Raw genomic sequence first — 23,423 nt, 5'->3', positions numbered from 1 at the left:
GTTCCATTTTTGGACTGAATCCACAGATTGAAACCATGGACAAGTCCATATATGCAGGTGTCGTGGACTAGTTCATATATGCGGGTGTGGAGTTTCTGAATTGCATCTAGGAATCTTTCTATGGGAAGCGGTGTGGGCGGGAGGTAGAACCTGTAGGCCGAGCTCTGGACGCCAACGAGGAGACTGAAACCCGCAGCGACGGAGACGACTCGACACTCGAAACCAATGGCAGCGGCGGAGACAGACTCGAGCTCCATGGCGGCGGCGACGACTCGAGCCTTGGGACGTTGGAGGCAACTAAAATCGGGCAGCTTCAAGGGTCGGAAAGCTGGAGGAGAGATGAGCGAGCTCCAGCTGGTGGCGGCGACGACCGACGGCCCGGCGGGTGTTAACCGCATGGCAATGACTGTCGAGGCTAGGGGCGTTGGTCTCGTACAGTTTTGGTCGAGAGACCGGTTTCTATCCACGAGTTGAAACTGTTTGAGACCGATTTGTAGGTGTCCAAATTGAATCAGACTAATCCATAATACCTAAAGCCCAAACCACACCAGATTATATTAGGGGCTCAGCCCATTTAAACCCATCCAAAGAGGATTCAGTAGAGAAACCAAATTGAAACTGCGGTTCCAATCCAAACCATTCCCAGGTTTACATGCATACATCCCATCACACCACACATGCCACCTCATCAAAGGTCCACGCAACATACATGATTTTTTCCATTATATTATGCCACTTATATTCAAAATATTTTTTGACTACACAATAATTAAATACAATATATAATATTCATTTTTTGTCTAAGTTATGTATTATTAATCCAACTATGCATGTTTCATACAATCAAATCACTGAAATATATGGCAATCGATTTCCGTAGCAACATGGCCTATTTTCTAGTTTCCTATATAGACGATGAACATTTTTTTTAAATACACAATGACATTATTTAAAGTGCGTGATTGTTTGAAATACAATGAATATTTTCTAAAAGCACATTGAACATCTTTTAAAATACACGCTAAATATTATCCTAAAACATGGCATACCTTTTTGAAACACACCATGCACATTTTAGAAATACGATGAACAAAAGGTGAATCAAAAGAAAACAGAAAAAAGGTCATGCACTTAAAATGAGAAAAAGAAGTAGAAATAAATAAATTATTCATATAAGTAAAAAGGTATTCTATGGATTTTACAAAAATGTTTTTGCATTTTAAAGAAATCATGTAATTAAAAATAAGATAAAATAAATACATGAGAATAATAAAAAAAGGAAATTTAAGGAAAAAACGTAACAAAATGAGAAAGAGAAAACCAAAGATAATGAATAACACCGGCCACAAAACCAACTTAAAATCCAGAAGAGAATGTATGCTGGGAACCTTGCTAGTCGACCGGCCCATTTCGCGTCGGTGCGGAAAAGTTTATGCTGCCGCGAGAGCAAGGCCTACGGGAGGTTGTCAGCAAAATCAGGCCTTCAGGCTGCCGGGCCGCATATATTCCCCCCTTCAACACCTTGGTATTGTTTCCAGCCACTCATCCAGTCAGCCTGAGGTTCCGGAAAACCCTAGCTCACTCCGTCTCCTGCCACCGCGAACCCCTGGCTGCCCTCGGGTGACTACCTTCCACCGCCTCCCAGTTCAGCCCCTCACCCGGAGATCTGGTTCGACTTACTGGGATATTCAATCTTCATCACATTCGGCATAATCATGTCGGAATTCGACTGTGGTAAGGCATCAATTTTTGATTTTTCTCCGCACTAGTTCTTTTTTGTTTTGTTTCCTATATGAGTCTGTATATTGTTGCGTCTCGCTTTATTGGAAAGGATCTGTGAATCAGGACACCTATTTCTATGGTGAGAAGCTATCTGTTGCTACTTTAAAGTCGGGGTCAATAGCTGTTAGTCACAGCCCTCAGATCTGGAGGTGTTCCTCATGTCAAAATCTCAAATTTTGATTGAAACCGAGCTTAATTTGTTGCGCCCCGTTTTATTGTCGCAGTCTTTTTCTTGACTGTTTCATTTGAAATATAAGGTCCCATTTTCCCTTCATGGTCTTGGGTTCACTGTTTAACCATTGCTTGTTCTACAGCATACTACCTACAATGTTAATTTGTAATCTTTTATGGAGTGTGAATTTGAGATTAAACATCCTTGTTTCAGAGGAAGGAACGATGGAAGTGAAATTTAGGGCCAGTTTAAAGGACCCATCTGTTAAAGTTCCTGTTAAAATTGATTTCAAGAAGATTCAGGAGGTATTGTAACTATCCATCTCTATGATCTTCCTTGCCCTTCTATTTTCTTTTTTATTGCTGGCTTTGACATTATCTCTTTCAGGTTATTTTTCAACAGTATGCTTTGTTTGCCAAGTCCACCAAATGATATAATCTGTCGCTGACATTATCTCTTTCAGGATATTTTTCAAGAATATGCTTTGATTGCCCGGTCCATGCCAAATGATATAATCACCCAAGATCCTACTCCTAAGGTTTTTCCCGCCTTATACAAAATTCAGTTTTGCCGTATTGGTTAATTGCTTAGTGTCTATCCTTTATTATTATTATGGCTACTCAAGTTGTCTACTGAAAAACATGTTTTTTGTTGTCAAAATACACGTCAACAGGATTTTGCTTATTCTGTTGTGTTTTGTTAATGGGATAACTGATCCCTTTTCACCTTTTGTTAACTGTGCATGATTTAGTCGCTACACGCGGTCTTCTATGAGCTATCTCCCCAATTGTGGCCCATCTTAGAGAAGGATAGCGTCCGGTGCTTACTCAACTTTTTGGTGAGCAAGCGGGGTATGGCATATAAACATACCATCACCTCACAAACCTTAACTTACATGATCAGTTATGATGCCCTACGATGTGCAAAAGTTATATTGGAGGGCAAGGCACCAAGGCTCAATGGACACCATGCCAATCCCAACTGCATTAACCCATATGGATACTTCCCGCTCCATGAAGCTGCCGAAAGGTTTTCTGTTGACATGATCAAGTTACTCTTTCGTCATGGTGCATCAGCCAATGTACGCACAGTCGGGGATAACATCATTGAGAACCTACTCCCACTCCATGTTGCGGTCGAAAATACTTGCCTGCATAAGTATTTGGAGGATAATTTATTTCCATACCAGAACCATCGGGATTATATCTACAAGATTATCCATCTGCTATGCATGCCTGAAATGGTTTGTTTCACTTCCCTCTCTAGACAATGTGGTTTTGCAGCATTATAAATAAAAGGAAGCTTCGGTATTGTCATAGATCATGAATTGCTGTTAATAAGTTAATAATGATACCAAAGGGCTAGAATATTACATCTTCAGTTGCCAGATACTGAATTGTTCTTATATTTTGTATGTATCCATCTGTTGTTGAATATTCTTCTTTAGAGGCTTGCAGTCAGCAATTCTATTCCGTTCAGCTTTTTTTTTTGCCCTGAAGATTATCCCCATTCCAGTAGTTACTTTGATGGGAGGAATTGAGGTGATAAATAGGAAATTGTTCTTTACCACTTATTTGCATACATATGCTTAAAGGCACTAAGATTATTTTTATGTGGTGATTGCTTTACAGAAAATCTTTTTGGATACGGTTAGACTGCTAGCAGAAAGAACAGATAATCTAGTTGATGAGATATGGAATTACGTGAAGGATGGAAAACTTGTTCAGTCTGCAGTTTTGCTTCTGTCAGCTCAAGCGCAAATCCGTGGGGGCTGTTCCTCCAAACGCAACGGCAATAATAAGCGTGATGGGTTTGATATTATCATGTGCCATATAGTGAGACATTTGGTTACCCTAAGATCGGAGAACAAAAATACAAATACACGGAAGCTGCGTGAGGAAGAGAGAATATTTATGGAGTTTACGGGCCTGCTTGTTGATATTGTTTCCCAAGCTGGTGAAGCCCTTTCTGCATACATTCAGGCACATTCAAAGGTACCCCTTTCTTGTCTATTGTAGTTGCAGTTCTTAAACCTTAGTATCTAAATTATATTATAGAAGATGTCTTTGAAAGATCATGAACTAACTGTGGCAAGATGAATGCTAGTACTTATCATGTCTATTGAGAGAAAAGCAACAATACTTGTTTGTTTAACAGACTTCTATGTTATGATTTTGTTTCAGAAAAGTATCTCCATGTACTTTGCAAAAATCTCTTTAATTTATGAAGTTGAGATTTGAGTAAAGGAAGAATTGTTTAATCGTTAGAGATATCTATACCCCATTTAGTATACCAGTTTTTGAATCTGATTTTACCCTTCATGCTAAATTCTGAGCAGTTCTACCCATCGATTGAATGAATCAGACGGTGAAAACATGAGCGAATCCCTGCAACATCAGCCGTATTTATTTCATCCCACGGATTGCATTCGCGCAAAGCAATGTGCCCTGTCATACTAGACTGACAAGCCTACACCATAAGTGAACTAAGACCTGCCGTGCTTACTGCCTTACTGGCCCATGCGGAGTAGCTAATAGCTAAATAAATAAAGGCGTCAATGCCACGGTCAGCTCCGATATGCACTGGAGCACAATCCCCTGTGCAGGGGCGGATCCAGTATTGGTCATGGGTGTACAGATGTACACCCAAATTTTTCTGCCAAAAAAAATCATATATATAGGAGCATGACAAAAATCGTAGCCTACGTGCTTGAGATACGATATGTAGTAGCCCACTTGTGGCCGACAAGCAAATAGCCCATCGGCAACATGCCTAGCAGTCCATGAGCATAACCAGCCCCTTGAGCCCACAAACTACTTCGCTCGGTCTTTGCCTAAAAAAAACGATTGTGCCCGGTCCAAATCCACCAGAGTCGGGCGAGCACGGAGCACGGCGGCACGGCGCTCGGTGCCGATGGTGAGCCAGGCGAGGGAGAGCTCAACAAAGCCGCCGACACCGGACGGGATGGATCCGTGCAGTGCCATGCCCGCCGCTGCAGATGGGATGCTACAGGATAGACTGTTCGCACGGTGGGGATCGATGAGCGGCGCGGCGGCCGTCGTTGAGGGCCGGGGATCATGGGGCACGTCTCGGTCTTGTTCCAGCTGCCAACAAACTCAATCTCCAACCCTAAGGTGATTAGGTGAAGCCCCTCCAAAGTTTCATTCTGAAATTGCATTTGTTGACCTGTACATGTGTAGCTTCTGTTTGGATTTAGAGAAAGATAGCTCTGTACATGTCATTTTGCTGATCTGATTGATTTCATTAGTCGACCTTCGAATTGAGTGACAGAATGAGGCCACTGTCTTTGAATTGTAGGCAATATAGCATCAGAAAACAAGGGGAAGGCCATTGATTTGAAAACTTTATATTGCCATGAACCATTGGCTTCACTGCTAGGGTGGGATTTTTGTTTTTTGAACACCCAATGTTCAATTCCTGGATCCGCCACTGCCCCTGTGTACATACGTATAGCAGCAGCATTTCACTATGCTTGGGTTGGTATTCACTAGAGAGACACACGCACTTCGCCGTGACAGGAAGCTGGCGGTTTGGCATGCGCTTATAAGTTATAAGCAGGCTGTACATCGGCTGAGTCATTTGATTGGCAGGTTCAGTTTGGCTGAATGAAGCGGAGATGGTTAAGTGCCCTTCCCCGCACCGGAAATACATGTAGGTGATTGCACATGTACTTTTAAAGCAATCAAGCTGCGTGGTCCTTGAAGCAATTTTTCATAAAGCTATATATACCATACATATCTTGCTGCTTGATCCATTTTAAAAAAGAAACATATATTGCTGCTTTGTAGGGTAATGGTTTTACTTCTTTGGATCGCAAAACCCATCATCACTTATTTTTTCAAGCACCGGTCATTTGATATCCTGCATTAGCACCACTCGGCAAAATAAATAAAGCATTAATTGGACCAATTAGCATCGTGCTATCTTCCTGAAAAGAAAGTTTTATAGGCGTAAACAAGTGGCTTTTCATGGATAAATGATAGATCATGTCAAGTTCAGATGAGATACACTGGGAGAAAAGAGAGGAAGATTCTAATACAGTTTGTTGAGACACTACTTCATTCACTATGGCTTGCTGGCATTGATCTACACAGGAAATGATTTTTTTATAGAAGGGTTTCCCTTTCCATTAAAAGAAACCAACAACTGCAAAGTTCACAGCCTCACATCCCAGCCAGTATCCCCAGCATATCAGTTTACTGTTTTCAAATTCTTCTTTCATGTAACTAAACTAGTAACTACATCATCTGTCCGCAGATGGCCTCAGAACCCTCCGTATCCCTTGTCCTTAAGGCTTTAGAGAGATGACAGCAGTATGGATCATGTCTGCCGTACTACTCCCTCCGTTCCTTTATATAAGGTGTATTAGTTTTGGCATGGTGACCAAGGCACACAATTATAGACAAGGTAGGACAAAATTACCCTTGGCAAATCTTTGTTTAGTGGAAAGTAAATCAGTTATTCCAGGAAAATAAGATAAACATGCAATCGCCAGAGAGATACTTTCCTTCTTTTGCTACAAGAAGAGATACACACAATCAGGAAAGAGATACTTCCCTTTTTCTGGATGGCTAACAAGGGAATTATGTGAAATTAGAAGAAATGCACCTTACATTATGAAATTTTATCAAAAAACAAATACACCTAATATAAAGGAATGGAGGGAGTAGAACATAACACTAATCTATTTCTTATGGAAGGCAAATTAAACAGGTATTCTGATTTTTTTGAAAACTTTCTGAGAAAACACTTGGTAGCATGTACCACTTACTAGTACAAGTAAGATGCAGTTCATGACTCCCACTTTGTGAAGTGTCTAGATTGCGAGATTACAATACATGTGGAAGCTAATAAATTTTGCTTAAGGAAGCCATGATGAGTCAATGAAGTAAATTTTAATATGTTGTTATGTACTTTATTGGACCAAGTACATTTATTCTTAGTGTCATATATGTTTATAACAGTGTTGGCATACTGTTCTATTGCCTTCCAGCTCATATGGCATAATTGCAAGTTTATCCTCCAAACCATTATTTCCATCATCTCGCTGCTACAATTGGCCACATGATTGCCACATTATATGTGCTATCTATGCGTTGTCTTTACCTTTTTTCTTCCTATTATATCTTGTAACAGCAGCTTGTACGTCATGCAGGTGCCCCACGTGGAGGTTCTGGAGCGAGTTTCTTCTATCCTCAAGGAGTATGGGTTTTGCCCAACTGGAGAAATCGTTGATGTTAAGAACCTGTAATACTCTTGTGTTGCTTCCTATTATAATTTTCTATGCAACTACTTTGTTTATCTTGTTGATTATCTAATTATTTCTTCCACTTGTTCTTGAAGCTGCCCTTACAACTGCTGCGTAATGTCTGATGAAGAGTTATACCACCAAGGTGTGTTGGGCTTAAGTGATTATTTTCAGATTTAATAACATGGACCCTAACTATTGTTTCATGGAAAGCAGGGCTTATGAATTCAACCAAGGGAGTTACAGGAACAGATAATCCGTGTGCTACAATGGAAGAAGTACATGTACTGGAGCATTCTATCTTCACTCCTAGTTAACTATTGGTACATGATGTTACAATAGAAGCCAAAAAATTATCTCTTGATTAGAAAGGCAAAACTGGTCTCATCTCTAATCTCTGTCCCCGTGTTGGATCAAATCACTCTTTAGTTAACTATTGGTACAGGATGTTACATAGAAGCCAATATATTATCTCTTGATTAGAAAGGCAAAACTGGTCTCATCTCTAATCGCTGTCTTTGCCCAAGGCATTCATCACCACCTGTCCCCACAGCGGTGTTTACACTGCAGTTATCTACATGCCTCAATTTCTGTATGTTTCATGTTTTAGCTTATCCTTTGAATGGGGCAATGCATACTTTGTATAGCAGCCCTACATTTCAATACCATGTGAATGGGGTTTTATAAAGGAGTTGATTACTCTTGTGCTAACATCTATTCTTCCGGGTCTTTTTACCTTCTTTTTTGTGTTTGTGGTATTGTGGTGACCTGTTGAAATTGTGTTGCTTGGTTTTGGTCATGAATTTGGTGGAAGCGGTCTGAATCATAATATTCAGTTTGAGTTCATATTGTGGTGAAGAAAGAAATCTTTAGGATTTTTCTCTGTATGGGGACATGTGTTATATCACATTTTTTGACCGAGGAATATTCACTGAAATTTACTGTTCCAATTGCTTTGAACTGCCTCTATATTCAAATTGCCTATTTGCGATCCGATGGCACTTGAACTTTGATTTGTCTGTCACGCCAATGTGACGGGGACTAGTGTATCTGTTTCCTATCAACCTTTTGACGTAGGAAGAGGAATGTAATGATAGATATACCCCATGAGATATATCTTGACAGTGCATTTTTCTATAGGCTTGATCAAAATGACACAAGTTTGACTGAGGACAAAGATAAAACAACTTGGAATTTGAAATGGACAGCAAAGCATGTTTCACTTGCTTTATCTGTCCCATGCATCAAGCTGGTTCAACAGCTTCTCATGTTCCTTAAGCTTGCCACAAACATAATTCGTAGCAACACAATGACACTATAGCTTAAACATGAAATTGTTCAATAATAATGCAAATAACATATACCATATCAAATAGCGAGTGTTGTTGGCTGATGATGCTGAATATGGATGTTTTTTTGGTTTTCTGATGCTTATGCTTTATGTCATTGTGGGACAGGCTGCGGAAAAGTATCTGCCTAAAGGATGGGATAACACATTCACAAGGAGAAAGTTCTTCCCATATTGGAGATCAGTGCTACAGGCCCGGGCTTTTCTGCGGGTGTACCCATCATATGCAACAGCAGATGCCAGTCGACCTACTGTGCCTACTCCAGTTCCAGGCCATAAGCTTCCCTCGCTGGGAAAAGCTCCACAACTGTTAAGCAATCGTCAATCCAGAAGACTTTTTGGTACTGGCGCATCCGCGGCTAGGTCTGCACTTGGTTATGAAGAGCTCCGCCGCTCCCGGGGTAGCTCAATGGACAGCACTCCAAGTCAAATTCACAACCTTTCACTGCTGGTAGGAGTTGCACAAGTAACAAATGATCATGGTCAATCTAGAAGACTCTTTGGTACTGCTGCGTCCATCCTCCTGAAGGTGGCAAGGAAAGTGTGAGTGGTGAGTTGTGGCCTTCCATTTGAAGTTTTTGAACGTGTCCAACATAAGCTCATGCAAGCAAATAAGCGAGTTGTTTGATAGGCTTAGTTTAGATTCATGTGTCTTATTTTTCTTGTGTTTTAGTCTGTATGGCCTCTTGCTTTTATCACTTACTTTTATGGATCTTCAGTTCTTAATCTGAACCTCGCTATCTTGTTTTTGTTTGTGCAGGTTGCTGGTGCGAGCAGTCATTCAGTGCATTTTTCTCCTAGATGGGAAGATGAGGCTGCTGGTACACTGTATGGCCGCCTGGTGATGCCGGACTGGCAATTAAGTTACTGCTTGTATTTTGCAGCTTGTAAGAGCATTGTGTATGGCCGCCTAGTGATGCCGGACTGGCAATTAAGTTGCTGCTTGTATTTTGCAGCTTGTAAGAGCATTGTATGGCCGCCTGGTGATGCCGGACTGGCAATTATGTTACTGCTTTTATGATACTCCGGATAGACTCGGCGTATTCATTTCATCTGACCAAATTTGTTACTATTTATGTTTCATGAAAACGTAAGTTTAGTTTGGATCCCTGAGAGTGACATTCTGCTTCTGCATGCTTGGTCACTGACACGATGTATGCTTGATCACTAACACGATGTATGCATTGTGCCGTCAAGATGTATGCTTTATTGGACTAGTGTGTAGATAAACTTATCTCCGCGGTGTGTTTCTAGCGCGCCAAACGAAGGGTCATGGGTAGCTGCACCTAAAAACATTGTTCCAAGTCGCTACTTTCAGCAAAGCTTCAGGTGGTTAACTAACAGGTGCCAAAGGGCTCCAGAAATGTTGTTCCAAGCCAGCTTGCGTTTATACAGCAAAGTGAGTACAAAAGTAGTGCAACAAAGCACCGTCGGGAAGACCTGAGCCGCTCAGCGGCGCGGCGAATTTGAAAACCAAAATCTAATGCTACTAATATACTATTTGGGTCCTCTAGTCATCACTGCAAAGTCAATGGTGCCGCACAAGAACACGTCATTCCCCAAACTCTTGCCACACTTTGCCACACCTTACCTTAGGCAAGTTTGATCAAGTTAGGTGGGTGTTTGGTTCTAGCCACACCCAAGGCAAAAAAAAATTTTATAGTAAACCCCACATATCATGGACAGAAAAAATATGGCAAGATTCCATTAGGCAAGCCAAAGTATGGCTAACAATTTAAGCTAACTCAAGTTAGGCTACTTAGGCAAGTGTGGCAAAAATAATATGGCAAACATAGTCACAATCCAAAGACCCCTTAGCCTTCGAGACCATCACACGGCACGACATGCTACAGGCTCCCAAAACAAGTTTCAGTGGCTAGCATATTACAAAGACTTTTCTCTAATCCCAAGGCTGTGGCAACACATGACACATCATGACACCTTGTTGAAGCGCACATCCTTGTTGAAGCGCACATAGTCCAGTGCGCTGAGTTTTCGTAGATTGTGTTGCCTCCCCAGTGTTTCAGCCTCTCCTGGTGCAAATAGGACGACCGTCAGATTGTGGTGGAAGGATACGTCCCAGAGCTTGGCATCAAAACAAACTGAGAGACGTCTTCCCTTGTCCTTCTTCATAGTATCACTCTCCTTGCCCTTGTGGAAGAACGTAATTCCTCCAACCACATCGCGTCCCGGTCCATCAAAGAACTCCTCAAATTTCAACTGGAGGTCTTTGGGCTTTTTGGCAAACTCATGGCAGACACATACAGGTCGTCCGGATCAAACCCATCGAGCAAGCCAGCCAAACAATCAAATTTACCAACAATATAAATTTTATAACCCCAATGAGTAAGTAGGAAATATTTTGCTTCTTGGAGATATTGGTTATAATAATTACACAATATGGTCAATGCAATGCTCCGTTCTTGTAGGATTTTATGTGCTTGTACTGTTTTCTTGGTTGAGAAGACTTGCAGCAAAAACAAATACATATTTTCACATGGCAGTGCCTCATTTAAATGATCAAAAAATAGGAACAGCTTGAATTGGTTTAATTCAGAAGGCTGAACAAACTAATTATTACCTAAAGAGGAGAATGATTCATTTTCTAAAAAGAAGCATATAATTCCTACAATACATAAAATGTTATAGTAATTATTATAATCACTGATTTGGAAAGAAAATAAGCTTTGCAGTTTAATAATATTGTTATTTCGTGTCGATGATGCAGCAAATGGCAAGCGCTCAAACTAGAAACACTTGTTGTTCCTCCAAAATTGACCATGGTGCGTGGTAGGGTATAAAAAATGCTCTAATCAATGAGATGCAAGTATTGGATTGAAGTGAACAGAACAGCAGGTTGTCAGATTATAGCTATGAACCATATAACCTACCATGTATGATGCAAACTACCACTTATATTGAAACTATATGAAACTGCAGATACATACCAAATCCTCTGGTGATGGTTTCAACTTCGTTTTTTTGCTTATATCTGAACACTGGATAACCCTCCAGGGGATGCTTCCATCTCTCCATCGCTTGCTGTGGGAACATAGGATCAAGGGTGGTTCTCGGGTCGAGTGTTACAAGATCATCCGCGAGTTGGTTAAGCTCACGCTCCTTCCACACAGGCACCACCCTTTCAAGGGCGTTTTGATGTTTTTTCAACATCAGAAAAACTCCCATGTTTACATCATCAGGTCTAATATTCCGCTCACCACTTAAAACGCCATGGGAATCTTTGCAGTCCATGTATATGACAAGGTTCTCTATTCCAAGTTCCTTGGCTTTTATAAGACAAGCAGCAGCCGCATAGCATTCTGCCACCACAGAAGACCTGCAGGGCACCTCATGATGAACCTGACAATGAATTATCTGCTTTCCTTTAAAGATAAAAAATGACAACTCAGCCTGCTGCTTCTTCTCACAGTAGGCTGCGTCACATTCCGCCTTGAAGAATTCCACATCTGGACCCTCATCGGGACTAACGATGCCATAATCATACGTCAGAGACACGACACGGCAAAGGGAAGAGCTCCAATTCTCAACCACGTACACTCTTGTCTTGATCATATCCTTCAGGAAGAAATGCCATTCATCCTCCTTCATTCTTTTCTCATGTCCCATAACATCGAGAATGCTCATGTATTTTGGCCTGTGGCCAGTAATTTCTTGGGTTCTGCGGTGCACAAAGGCTGTTGTACTGTGACTCAGCTTCCCGGGGAGAACGAGGCCTCTGGACAACAACTGAGGCTCGACATGCTTCAGGTATCTTTTCCTCACTTCAGCCTCAGTAAACTCAGATTCCGCTTCCACTATATCTGCATCAATTTGACCAAGGAGTGAGAGGTTGTTGCCTTGGACAACTGTGAAATCTGGCATCTGACTATTGCTACTAAGGCGCCTAGAACATGTATGTTCAACTGAGGTACATGATGATCTTTTCCTTCCAAGATGCAAAAGTGCACCCGGTCCAGAAGACCTGCTGATAATAAGGCCTGCAGGTGGATCATCTCGTTCAGGAGCATTGGAGCAAACATCAGCAATCTCAGGCACCACATCAGCACGTGTGTCGCTTTCCTCTGCATTATATCTGGAATCATCAACAGGGGTGATGCCCTCCAGATTCAAGAAGCTCCCAGTCATAAGGTGCATATCATTTGAACGTTTTTCCCCAACAGAGAGCCAATACCTACAGCAAAAGAAAATTGTATGTTGTTACATGGCTTTCAAAGCATTAAAGAAAAAGAAGCATGACATACTGTTGAATGCGACTTAACAAAGAAGAAACCAATCAGTAATAAGATTAACAAGATGCAGAAAAGGATCAAAAGCAGTCTCTGTCCTACTTATATGCTACCAAGTACTGTACATCTTACAGGTTCCATAAATCAATCCACTAGGGGTGTGTTTGGTTGCGTCCTCATCTCAGCATAGTTGTTCCCTTTTTATGCATGCTCATTTCACCACCCCTCTTCATGCATGCTTCTAGTGTATTTGTGTTAAGCTATTGTGGACTCATGCACCCTTCATACACTCTACCAAACACCCAAACGTGGGTCGAGAAGGGAACTTTTGCTCTCATGCACCCTTCATACACCCTACCAAACGCACCCTAGCATATTATGTTACAGCAAATGCTTGACAATTGGCACTACCAAAATCCACTAGCATTTTATGTTGCTGTCTTGCTAACATCCCTAACAAATTCTCACACAAGTCCCACGTTTAAAAAAAATGCTAGACTGGATTGAATAATAGATTAGCTTTGATTTGCACTGGTTGCAGTACCAGAGACAACGAACAAAAATGTCAAAATAACACTGACCTCAGCCACTGCAATTTCAGCTTGATCCTTTCCCCATCATCTGCTGCACACATCAACAACGAAAAATAGTATTTAATCACCACTGATGGCAAAAGTAGCAGGAGAAATTTCTTTTTGAGGTGCTTAGGATAGCCACGGCATGACAGCAGATGAGCAGTTAGGAAAAAAAATCACCATAGGGGGGCTGGGGGATTCCCCATCTGAGGAAGATCAGCAGCAGCCTAACCTGATCGTGGCGTCAAGCCAAGTGGAGAGGAGCCGTCGGCGGTATGAAGTCGAGGGGAGGGCCGTGGCCGCAAGTAGCCGAGGGGGGGGGGGGGGGGGGGGGGGGGGGGGGGCAGGGATCCGCGGTGAGCACTCGGGGGCAGGGCCGTGGCGTGAAGTAGCCGAGGGGGGGGCACCACCCGGCGGTCAGCACTCGGGGGGAGGGCTTCTTCCGGCACAGGAAGCTGGCCAGCCAGATTCGTGCCACCATCGCTCTAGGGTTTGCTTCCTAACCGCTGCCGCCGCCGCCTCCTCCTCCTCCTCCTCCCAGATATAGTCGCGTTAGGGAAAGTGATGACACGATGGAGAGACCAACCGAATGGCTCGGCTTCAGAAAGGCTAGGCCTGCCCAAATTTGGCCCATTTAAACTGCAATGTAGCCCACCCAGTTACTGCCTTTTCTTTGCCATAAACAATTGATGATTTCTTTTGCAGTGGGACTTAGATACCTTCGTCAATATTACATTTGCATACGGTTACTCATTTTCAGTTATAAAACGTAAGTAGCCCCCGTGAGAATTATTTCTTTGTAGAGAAAAGGCACAAATGCCCAATTTTAAATTAATGAAACCATCAATCGGCTAGGATACAATAGCATTATAATTACAAAGGAAAAAGCTTTGTAGAAAAATTGAAAGATAGTAGGCGGATCGGAGCTTGCTCACAGTGAAGAACTATGAAGCAATTCAACAATGAGTAAGGCACCAAGAAACCAAAATCAAGCCGCCGGATGGGCATATAAGATTTGTTTGAAGTCAAGCTGCTCAATGTTTGACCAAATTTATCTTAAAAAAATATCAACGTATACGATAATAATTATATAGTATGAAAATTAATTTCATAATGCATCTAACAATATTGATTTGGTATTGTGAATGTTCATATTTTTCCTATAAATTTATCTTAATGCCGAGATAGCACGTTATTTAGAACTTTGATTATTTTTTACGGTGCATTTAGAACTTTGATATGCACCCTTGTCATTTGGCGGCGACAGGAGCAAGCTTATGAGTTTACCATGTATCAACTACACATATGTATTTTCTAAGAAAAAAATATAGTAAAAAGCCAAGAAACAAAATATTAAAAAAAAGGAAAAAATAGAAGTGAATGTCTCTGTGAGTTGGTTGAGATTTAGTTAATTCTCATCTAGATGAGAGCTAGCCACACCTAAAAATACTACATCTAACATGCAGAGACATCTGTTTGATCTATGATCCTCATCCATTTGTTCACTTTTATAACCAAAATATTATGTTGTTGACGTTACTTACGAATATGCCTTTGGAGGGCTAGGAAATTTTATCCAAATATATCCCTTGAAGGCCACGTGAACCAATGCCCCCCTCAAATACTTGTGAATGCATTTTCTCATCATATGTCCTTTCTTTAGATGATTTCGTCAGACCTACACATGACACACAAACAAGATATATACAATTAGTGATGCTTAAGCGAAGCCGATGAGAAATGTTGAAAAAGTTGCATGGGTAGAAACCCTATGAGTTGCTCAAAAGATTTGTTTGGATACAAAAGACAAATAATTTGAGTACAAAGAACAATAAAATACCACAACCACTAAAAGATCTGCTTGTCATCATGTTCGCTGAAAGATCTGCAAAAGACAACACACAATGAAGTAGAAACCGATAATTAGTACTTGCTCTGCTTCAAAATATTTAAAGTTTTTGGTTTGTCCTAAGTCAAAAGTCCTTCAGTCGACCAACTTATAGGGAAAAATATAATATAAGAATATACATTAAAATGAATCTAATATATATAATATAAGAATATACATTAAAATGAATCTAATATATATAATATAAGAATATACATTAAAATGAATCTAATAAAACTAATTGGGTGTTGTAGATGACGGTATATTTTTACACAGACTTAGGAGCATCTTCAAGAGCCTCCCCTTTTCCAATAATTTTCTCGTATTTGGGGAATTGAACAAACAATACGCTCGGCTGGACTCCCTTTTCCCAGTAAATTATTGAGACGTCTCAATAATCAGCCCCATCTCCCTCAAATATTGGAAATTTTGGCCCTCCCAATGCTTGTTCCAACAAGTGCCACATCAGATTTCTCATCCCACTTCCAACAAGTGCCCTCCCAATGGACTCCCTCCAAGCCGCCACCGACGCTCGAGAATAACATCACATTGACAAGTAGGACCTCAAAGTTAGATTTAGCATTGCAGTTTTGATAAAGCACCTCACATGTAAACCTTCCCTAAATCATTTGGGAAAGCCAAAATAACACTTATTGGGGGCGTTTCTCAAGGGAGGGCTCTTAGTGAAATCTAAAAAAATTCAAGTGTTTTAGAACGGACGGGTGTACAACGTAGCAAGCACTAACCCCAGCGGGAGCGGGCGAGGAAATGAAAATGCCTGTCCGTGCAACTCCGAAGTCCCGTCCGTTTGTATCCGGCCTAGAGTTACTGTACGGCGCACCTAAACATGCAGTGGGTCGAGGACAAAACTGCTAGTCGCATGGTTTGGCAGGAAATCACGAGGACGGTACAGTGCGCGTCCCATCAATCAACCCTGACCGTAATAATAACATAGAGTAACGGGCAGAGCAGAGCACACTGTTTGTAGAAAACGCATCTTACTTTTTGCATCGAATCTGGGGAGCTGCGCTGTAAAAAATATGAATAATAAAGGAGACACACAAACACTGACCGCAACCAATACGGAGTATAAGCGAGCTGGAAATTTTGCAGCAATGAACACCCCGTCCTTTAAAACAGATAGAGATGAAACAATCAAGACCTTAAATTTAGACAAGCAACCAACCTCCTTTCCAGCAGCAGAAGAAAATAAAACCGTCTCCTCCTTCTGAACATCAATCGATCCAAAAATTCGAGGACACAGCCTTCCTCTTTTCCTTTTCCGCTGAAAAATACAATTACTAATCCTTCGATAAAACCTGTTTTGCTACAGGCTAGCTGGGAAACACAAATCATTGCTTTCTGCAGAGAAAGGAAAAAAAACACCAATCTATCCATTGGTGCAGATCCAGTGACAGCGTGCAGGTGCGCCTGTCATCTTGGGTTGGTATGCATCTGTGACGTCCCAGCTTAAAGAACCTGCAGGATCAGAGGAAAAACAAATTACTCTATATATACACGGAAAAGATGCAAAGGAAGGATTATTTACCGCAATACGACGGCGTGACAGGATTGGGTTTCGTCGGGGCGCCCTCCGTACCTCCTTTTTTCGCAGAGAGGGGGAGGGGGGAGGCATCACCTCTGCAAAATTTCCCATCCGACTCCATGGCCATATTCCTTTCCTCGGCCACGAGAGACAGGGAGAGGGGGTGGTTGGAGGCGTGAAAAAGTGGAGCAGCAGGCGGCTGCGTCTGGGTCTTGATGACTCTAGATCTGCAACCCTAGGGATGCGAAATCCCAGGCCTACCCCTAGCCCAGAGAAATACGGAGTATCCCTCCTCACCCTTGGCGAGTCCCCCACCCCACCCAACCCACCGCACCGCTCGTCGTCAAAGCGGCCCAATGGCTGGCCGGCCCACAAAGCACGTTCCAGTCTCCTCATGATAGTACAATCTTCCCAAACTAAAAAAAAACATAGCACAATCTTCCCGGCCGTCAATTCCCGAATCACAGCGCCGCGAAATTCCCGGCCATGGTTCTCAAGCGCCGCCGGAGCGAGCGTGCCCACGCCGATCGCCCCTACAGATGCGACAGCTCGAAGCGCATCTCCCGCAACAAATCGGCGGCGCTGGAGGCCATCAACGGGTTCTACGCGGCGGCGCTGGACAGGCTGCCGCTGGACGAGATGCCGGCGCTGGCCCCGCGCCTCCTCAGGGCCGGTCTCTGCGTCGGCTTCGCCGACCCCGTCTCCAACATCATCGTCAACACCGTCTCCTCCTACGGCCGCCGCAAGCCCGCGGCCGCGGCGACGTCCACGCCCGACGACGGCGAGAAGGAGAAGAAGAAGGCGAGGAGGGGGCGACGGAAGGCGCTCTCCCGGGCGGTCTCCGGCACCGGGAAGGCCAAGCGCTGGCCGCCTCCCCGCCGCCTCCTCCGCGGCATGCCCATCGCCGAGCGGTCGCTCAGGGCGCTCGTCGCGTTCCTCACCTGCTACTTCCCCCGCCTCCCCGCCTGCGAGGCGCTCGAGTATCTCTGCCTGGCCAACGCCGACCTTCTCTCCGCCGTGCGGCTCGTGGAGGAGGACCGCAACTCCAGCGGCAGCTTCAGCCTCGCGTCCCGGACCACCAAGACGGCCCTCAAGTGCGCCGCCTTGGCTGCCTGCCACCCCATGCCCAGGGCCCTCGTCAACAGGTCCTACTCGCTCGCCTCTCGGATGGAGCAATTGTCCCAGCTCCTGGCGACCGAAGGCGGCTGCCTCTCCTGCAACGCCATCGAGAGCATCCACACATTGCTGATCAAGCCCCGGCGGAAGCTTGGAGCCCTCGCCGGAGTAACACCACCGCAGTTTCATCTGGAGCTGAACAGGCCGCCGCCGTTCGTTCCTACAAAATCTCTGCGAAGCACCCTGCTCCAGAAGATCTACGGATTCTACCTCAAGGGACTCGCGTTGCTGCCGACGGACGGCCTGCGTACGCACCACCACCGGTGCCTCCTCAAGGCTGGCCACTGCTACGGGCCATCGACGGACCCCGTCTCCAACATTGTGCTCAACACGCTCTGGTACAACGCGACCTTCCCGCCGGCAGGAGGGCTCTCTCCGGCCACCATGATCTGCTCACGCAGCCTTGTTCTCGTCGCATACCGCTCCCTTCGTGGCCTCGTTGCTTACATCCGCGCTTACTTTGGCATGATGTCTGAACACCAGGCCATGCATTGTCTGCTCTTCACCGAGGTCAATCTTTGGGGAGCAATGAAATTGGCAAGGCAACAAGGACACACTGAGGGAACTATGTTGAGGCAGTACAGCGCCTACAAGGCTGCGGCCACCGCAGCACAGCACCCAGATCCTGATGCCGTTGTGGAATTTTTCATGTCAACCTTTCCCATGATGCCTCTACCCAAGGAGGAGAACGAGGCATTGGATGTGGAACGCATCCAGCAGTTGCTGTCTGAGTACTGTTCAACTCCCAGTGATTCAGCTCACACAGTTCCTGTGCTTTCAGAGGGGGGGGGGGGGGGGGGGGGGGGGTCCCAAGTTCCTGTCGTGCATTCTGAGAGATTTCCACGAAGAGGAACGTTTTGTCTGTACGAAGGTCGGTGCCATGCTGAAGAGATACACACAGCGAACTGGGGTATGTTTATTTGGTGCTTCTTTCAGTTCTTCAGTATTGCAAATATGAATAGTAAAGTAACCTGTCTGATTCTTCACCATGATATGCATATATAGGGACCTGAATATGAGCTTCATGTTATCTGTGGCTTGAACTCAAACGTAGGCAAAGCTTTTGTTTGGGGCCTCCATTATGGCCCCTTGCTTTCTTGGCGCCCAAAGAAAACTCAGCATTCTCACATCAACTTTTTGGCAAGGCCGAGAGATTTGCATTCTTCTGACACGGTTCCTATACTGTTCTTTGCTGAGTGCTCCAATGATGAAGATGCCGTCGATGAACCGTCATGTTGGCCGGTCACGGGACATCCTGGTATATATGGTTTCTCTCCATTTGAATAATCTACGCCACATGTTCATCAAAATATATGCTGTCAGCTTGTTACATATGTTCCTTTAATCTTTTTGGCAATGTCTTCTGTTAACCAAATGTGACCTTTTACTAAAATATGACCTCAAGGAAGGTGGCGATATGGTTTTCTTTAATGAAAATTGGAGGGGGAGGCCCTTTTTATGATCAAAAAAAGAAGGAAAAAAGGGATATAATAAGGCATCGGACCTGGCTAGAACTTTTGTTAAGTCTTTATGCACAGCTATGCAAATGGTTGTCACAGCAATATTGTGAGAACAGATCCCTCACCATAAAAATACTACTGATCTAATAAGTAATAACATTCTGGCATTAATACCACCAGGGGTCCAAACACCCCTGGCAGTGCTTCAGTCAAGTCCGTAGAAGTCATCACCTATACCAAACTCATCCAATTTGCCACTGTACTTGAATTTATCATCACATGTAACATGGCACAGATAACTGATGGTGTCTGAGAACAACATATTAGATCAGTAGTATTTTAGATTAAATTAATCTGAGAACAACATATGAATAAATTAGTCTGAGAACAACATATGAATAAATTAGTCTTTTAGAGCTTCATCTTTGCAAGAAACATTCTAAGCATGCTCCGAATTGTTAGGCTTGAGCACATTTTATACATGCCACTGACCAGTGTTTTTGTGTACATGTGGTTGTCTGCACTTTAGCTATATGGTGTTGTTAGGGATTTACCTCTTCTTATCTTAGTGTAGGCTATGAAATGATGATAATCTTTTCTCCACAGAGATATTTTCTTATTGCTTGAACTAATGATTGCTTTTCTTCTTTTTGTGGGAAAAGGCCGTTGTTATTACTGTGAGAAAGAAGGTGCAAAGATTGTACATCCTGATCTAGAGAAGTATATTGGGCGTGACCCGACTTTGAGCGCATGGCTTGCGGTGACAGCAGTAGCACGACGACTGAAGATTCTATCAGTGATGGCAAGTTTATAATTGATTCTTCTGTAGAAGTATGTGAGGAGGATTGCATCTATTTCGATGCCGATAGGGACGCCAAGTGCGCAGAGTTCTTGAATTCCCGTGGTAGGACTATGCAGGGTCCCAGACTCGTTTAGCATAACTTTCAGCTTCAAGCCTAGTGTGTTACCTTCGCCTGAACTCTGCCCGGGATATGTGTTATCGTGGGTGAAGGACATTTGCCCGTGTCAACTAAAAAATGACGTCTCTGCTTGCAATCGCTTTGTCGAATGCATCTTTTGTCAAGCCAAGAATGTGTGTTTTCGGGTGAGTGCTCTGTTTAATTGGAGCAACTTAACTAATTAGTGATGTTTGCAATGTAGGGGCAAGAAAGATTAGAAAAACATATTAGATATAGTTAGGTCATGTACAATGGTTGATAAGACAGTCTTATATTAATCCTGGCACGTAATTTAAAAATGACAAAAGATTATGGTGTTTCGTTTCTCTAGCAATTTGTTGCTAACAGATAATCTCCTAACTAAGAGAAGGCGACGCTTATTTTTTTGGTTTCCTTTTTCTCCACCTCAATATCTATTCTAAGTGGCAGCGATAAGATGGCACCTTTGTAGATGCCCTTACTAACTACTTCCTCCGTTCCTAAATATAAGTCTTTTTAGAGATCTAAAAAAAACTACATACGGATGTATATAGACACATTTTAGAGTGTAGATTCACTCATTTTGCTCCATATATAATCCGCATTGGAATATCTAAAAAAACTTATATTTAGGAACGGAGGGAGTAAAATAGAATCAGATTAAAAAGAACAAATCATGTCATGAGTAGAGGTGACGCATTAGATGTTACCGGAGTGTGCCCTTTGCTTCCACTTCATGTGCTTTATCAGCCCCGCACATATGGAAAAACTTTGTGATCTTGTCATCATCTTTCAACCACATTTGCCCTTTGCTTCCACTTCTGGTGCTTCATCAACCCACTGCTCAAAGACAAAAAATAAACATACCACATTATGAATAGTTACAAATCAGAATCAGATTGTGTATTGGCCTATTAATGTTCTCATATATAATTTTGCTATTTTTAGTTGCGTTTAGACTTAAAAATTTATCACTGTAGATAAATGTTATATTTATGTCGTACAACATCCTTTGAAGATACTAGATAATTGCATGTGTGTTGCGGCGGGGGAATAAATATTCTAGTATTGGTGTGATTGTATAAAAAAAGGGGATTTTATTTGGTAAACTCTTGTTTGATAAGCATTTATTGTCTTATTAAAGAAAACTTAGTATTATTTTTCGTAAGTCAATAAGGGATGGGATAGTTAACGTGATTTTGAGAGAAACCTGATGAAAAAAAAATCAGATATGGGAAGAAAATTTTTAAGAAAAAGGAGGGGGCGTACATAAGATTGGATGAGCGGATGATAGAACGTTTCAATCTTTTTAAGTAAGAGATATAGGACGTAATTTTATTGTCTTTTTTTTTCTAGGATGCCAATATATGGTAATTGTTCCCAGGGAGGCCTCCCACATCAAACGACTTGTTCCCCCGAATAATAGAAATGTCATGCTATTAATAATAGAAATGTCATGCTATTAATATTAAAAATGCTATGGTATTAATATTAAAAATGTCATGCTCTTCTTTTTAAGGGAAATGCCATGCTCTTAATAGTGAAAATGACATGCTCTAATAATAATAATAAGTCCATGTCTTAAATAATAAAATTGGATGATAAATTTTTGCATTACTATGTATTTTCTTTGTCAAAATAAATAACCACACAAAAAAGAAATTACCATGATTCACAAATTAAGCCATTTAAAATAAGTTTACCATCCTTATATAGATAAAATAAATGCCAAGCTCTTAAAAATTGCTATGCTCTTAATAATAAAAATGAAGTTCTCTAAATAATAAAAATGCCATGTAGTAAAAAATGCCATGGCAAAATTACAAAAAAAAATCCATGGTTTTTAGAAACACTTTTTTTTGTGAGGACTATAACTAATAATAAAATTCCATGGTCCGCCGACCGCCATTCCCGGCAATGCTTGCTCTTCTACTGTGGGGGCCCACTTGCTCCGACTCCACGATCACTAGCTTCACGGACTACAACTCAGAGTAGTCTAACTAGATAGTTCGACCTTAATTTAGTGATGTAGTTGTCGACTCGGATTAGCACTTGTGATGCTTCTAGGTATATGAGTGATGAATGCTTACGTGACTGTCATATGTATTATTTTTCACTTGCAATTCTTGAAATATATTTTTCTTTGTAGATGAAGTGGTATGTGGTGTACAGAGGTAGGTGTTCAGAAGTCTATGTTTCATAGCCACATGCAATGAACAAGTGATTCGTTACAAAGTCAGCTCCTTAGATTCGTTCAACAGTAGGGAGGAGGCAAAGAATCATTATTCCAAGTATGCGCTCAATGAGGAGAGTAATCATGAATTAAGCAATGGTGCAGGCCAGCTTATCGGGTCTAAGTGGATTCAAGAACTTGACAATTCTTTTCCTGTTCATCCGAATTATGGTGTTGCTTTTATCATGTGCTCGTAAGTAACATGCATTGGCTACCTTATTGTTTAGTGAGCAGGCGCTAGTGCTAAGTAACTATTTTGTGACTCCGTATGAAGCTTGTGTAGACCATATATGATGCTTTTGTGAGTTTTGTCATTATGTATGTGATCCTTATAGAGTATACAAGCTTCATAATGTGAATTTTAGTAGATATTACTGTTATATCTATTTTTGGTGCAGGGTTATATAAAAAAACAATTAGAAACCAGGCTAACAATGTCATTTTATGAGAGGTGAACTCGGCAAAGAGGTCTTTTCTGAGTGTCGCTCTCGGTAAAAAATACACGTGGCATGCGCTGACAGCTCGCTTGAGTCTTTGCCGAGAACCCGGGGAAGGAGCTCGGCAAAAGGGAGCACATGAGGAGTTGCTGGTGTCTATAAGCCGAGATCTTGGTGGCAACTTCGGCAAAAGGTGACACGTGGCAGCTCCTGAGGAGGTGCTGGTGCCAGGTAAGTCGAGAGTTGGTGCTCGGCAACTAGGAAAGTGTTTGCCGAGTTCTCCCTTGGTTCTCGGCAAAGGCCTGACGATGTCGTCCTCAACTCGCGGACGTGAAGTCACTTTACTTTGCCG

The 23,423-nt window shown here is 42.5% G+C and overlaps 3 protein-coding genes across 18 annotated transcripts; 2 read left to right on the top strand and 1 right to left on the bottom strand.

The window, feature by feature from the left end:
• The first annotated feature begins 1,461 nt into the window (after nt 1-1,461).
• Nucleotides 1,462-9,677, top strand: LOC109777912 (uncharacterized). Of its 7 annotated transcripts, none has more exons than XM_020336473.4 (10): nt 1,462-1,734; nt 2,168-2,259; nt 2,418-2,492; nt 2,706-3,197; nt 3,586-3,948; nt 7,131-7,222; nt 7,319-7,368; nt 7,440-7,501; nt 8,681-9,114; nt 9,332-9,677. In XM_020336473.4, exons 1-10 carry the CDS (start codon nt 1,716-1,718, stop codon nt 9,414-9,416), a joined length of 1,764 nt encoding a protein of 587 aa, XP_020192062.1. In that variant the 5' UTR covers nt 1,462-1,715; the 3' UTR covers nt 9,417-9,677. The 7 variants fall into 7 exon arrangements, with proteins under 7 accessions (XP_020192062.1, XP_073358457.1, XP_020192060.1 ...); XM_073502356.1 differs by having other exon boundaries at nt 8,681-9,121; XM_020336471.4 differs by having other exon boundaries at nt 7,440-7,507.
• A 575-nt stretch (nt 9,678-10,252) lies between these two features.
• LOC109777910 (uncharacterized) lies at nt 10,253-17,072 on the bottom strand. 10 transcript variants are annotated; one of them, XM_073502360.1, is made up of 7 exons: nt 16,831-17,072; nt 16,468-16,760; nt 15,234-15,278; nt 14,938-15,071; nt 13,626-14,032; nt 13,400-13,442; nt 10,253-12,763 (listed from the first exon to the last, which is right to left on the bottom strand). In XM_073502360.1, exon 7 carries the CDS (start codon nt 12,724-12,726, stop codon nt 11,485-11,487), a length of 1,242 nt encoding a protein of 413 aa, XP_073358461.1. In that variant the 5' UTR covers nt 12,727-12,763; nt 13,400-13,442; nt 13,626-14,032; nt 14,938-15,071; nt 15,234-15,278; nt 16,468-16,760; nt 16,831-17,072; the 3' UTR covers nt 10,253-11,484. The 10 variants fall into 10 exon arrangements, 8 of the variants coding, with proteins under 8 accessions (XP_073358461.1, XP_073358465.1, XP_073358462.1 ...); XM_073502364.1 differs by having other exon boundaries at nt 13,400-13,439; XM_073502361.1 differs by having other exon boundaries at nt 13,400-13,439; nt 15,240-15,278.
• Nucleotides 17,073-17,196: 124 nt separating this feature from the next.
• On the top strand, nt 17,197-20,532 carry LOC141026274 (uncharacterized). Its single transcript, XM_073502359.1, has 3 exons — nt 17,197-18,913; nt 19,009-19,261; nt 20,126-20,532. The coding sequence occupies exons 1-2, from the start codon at nt 17,314-17,316 to the stop codon at nt 19,014-19,016; spliced, it is 1,608 nt and encodes a 535-aa protein (XP_073358460.1). The 5' UTR covers nt 17,197-17,313; the 3' UTR covers nt 19,017-19,261; nt 20,126-20,532.
• Nucleotides 20,533-23,423: the final 2,891 nt, after the last annotated feature.

Source organism: Aegilops tauschii, chromosome 6 (assembly GCF_002575655.3).
Source record: "Aegilops tauschii subsp. strangulata cultivar AL8/78 chromosome 6, Aet v6.0, whole genome shotgun sequence".
Taxonomy (NCBI): Eukaryota; Viridiplantae; Streptophyta; class Magnoliopsida; order Poales; family Poaceae; genus Aegilops; species Aegilops tauschii.
This window is presented reverse-complemented; position numbering and strand designations above follow the sequence as displayed.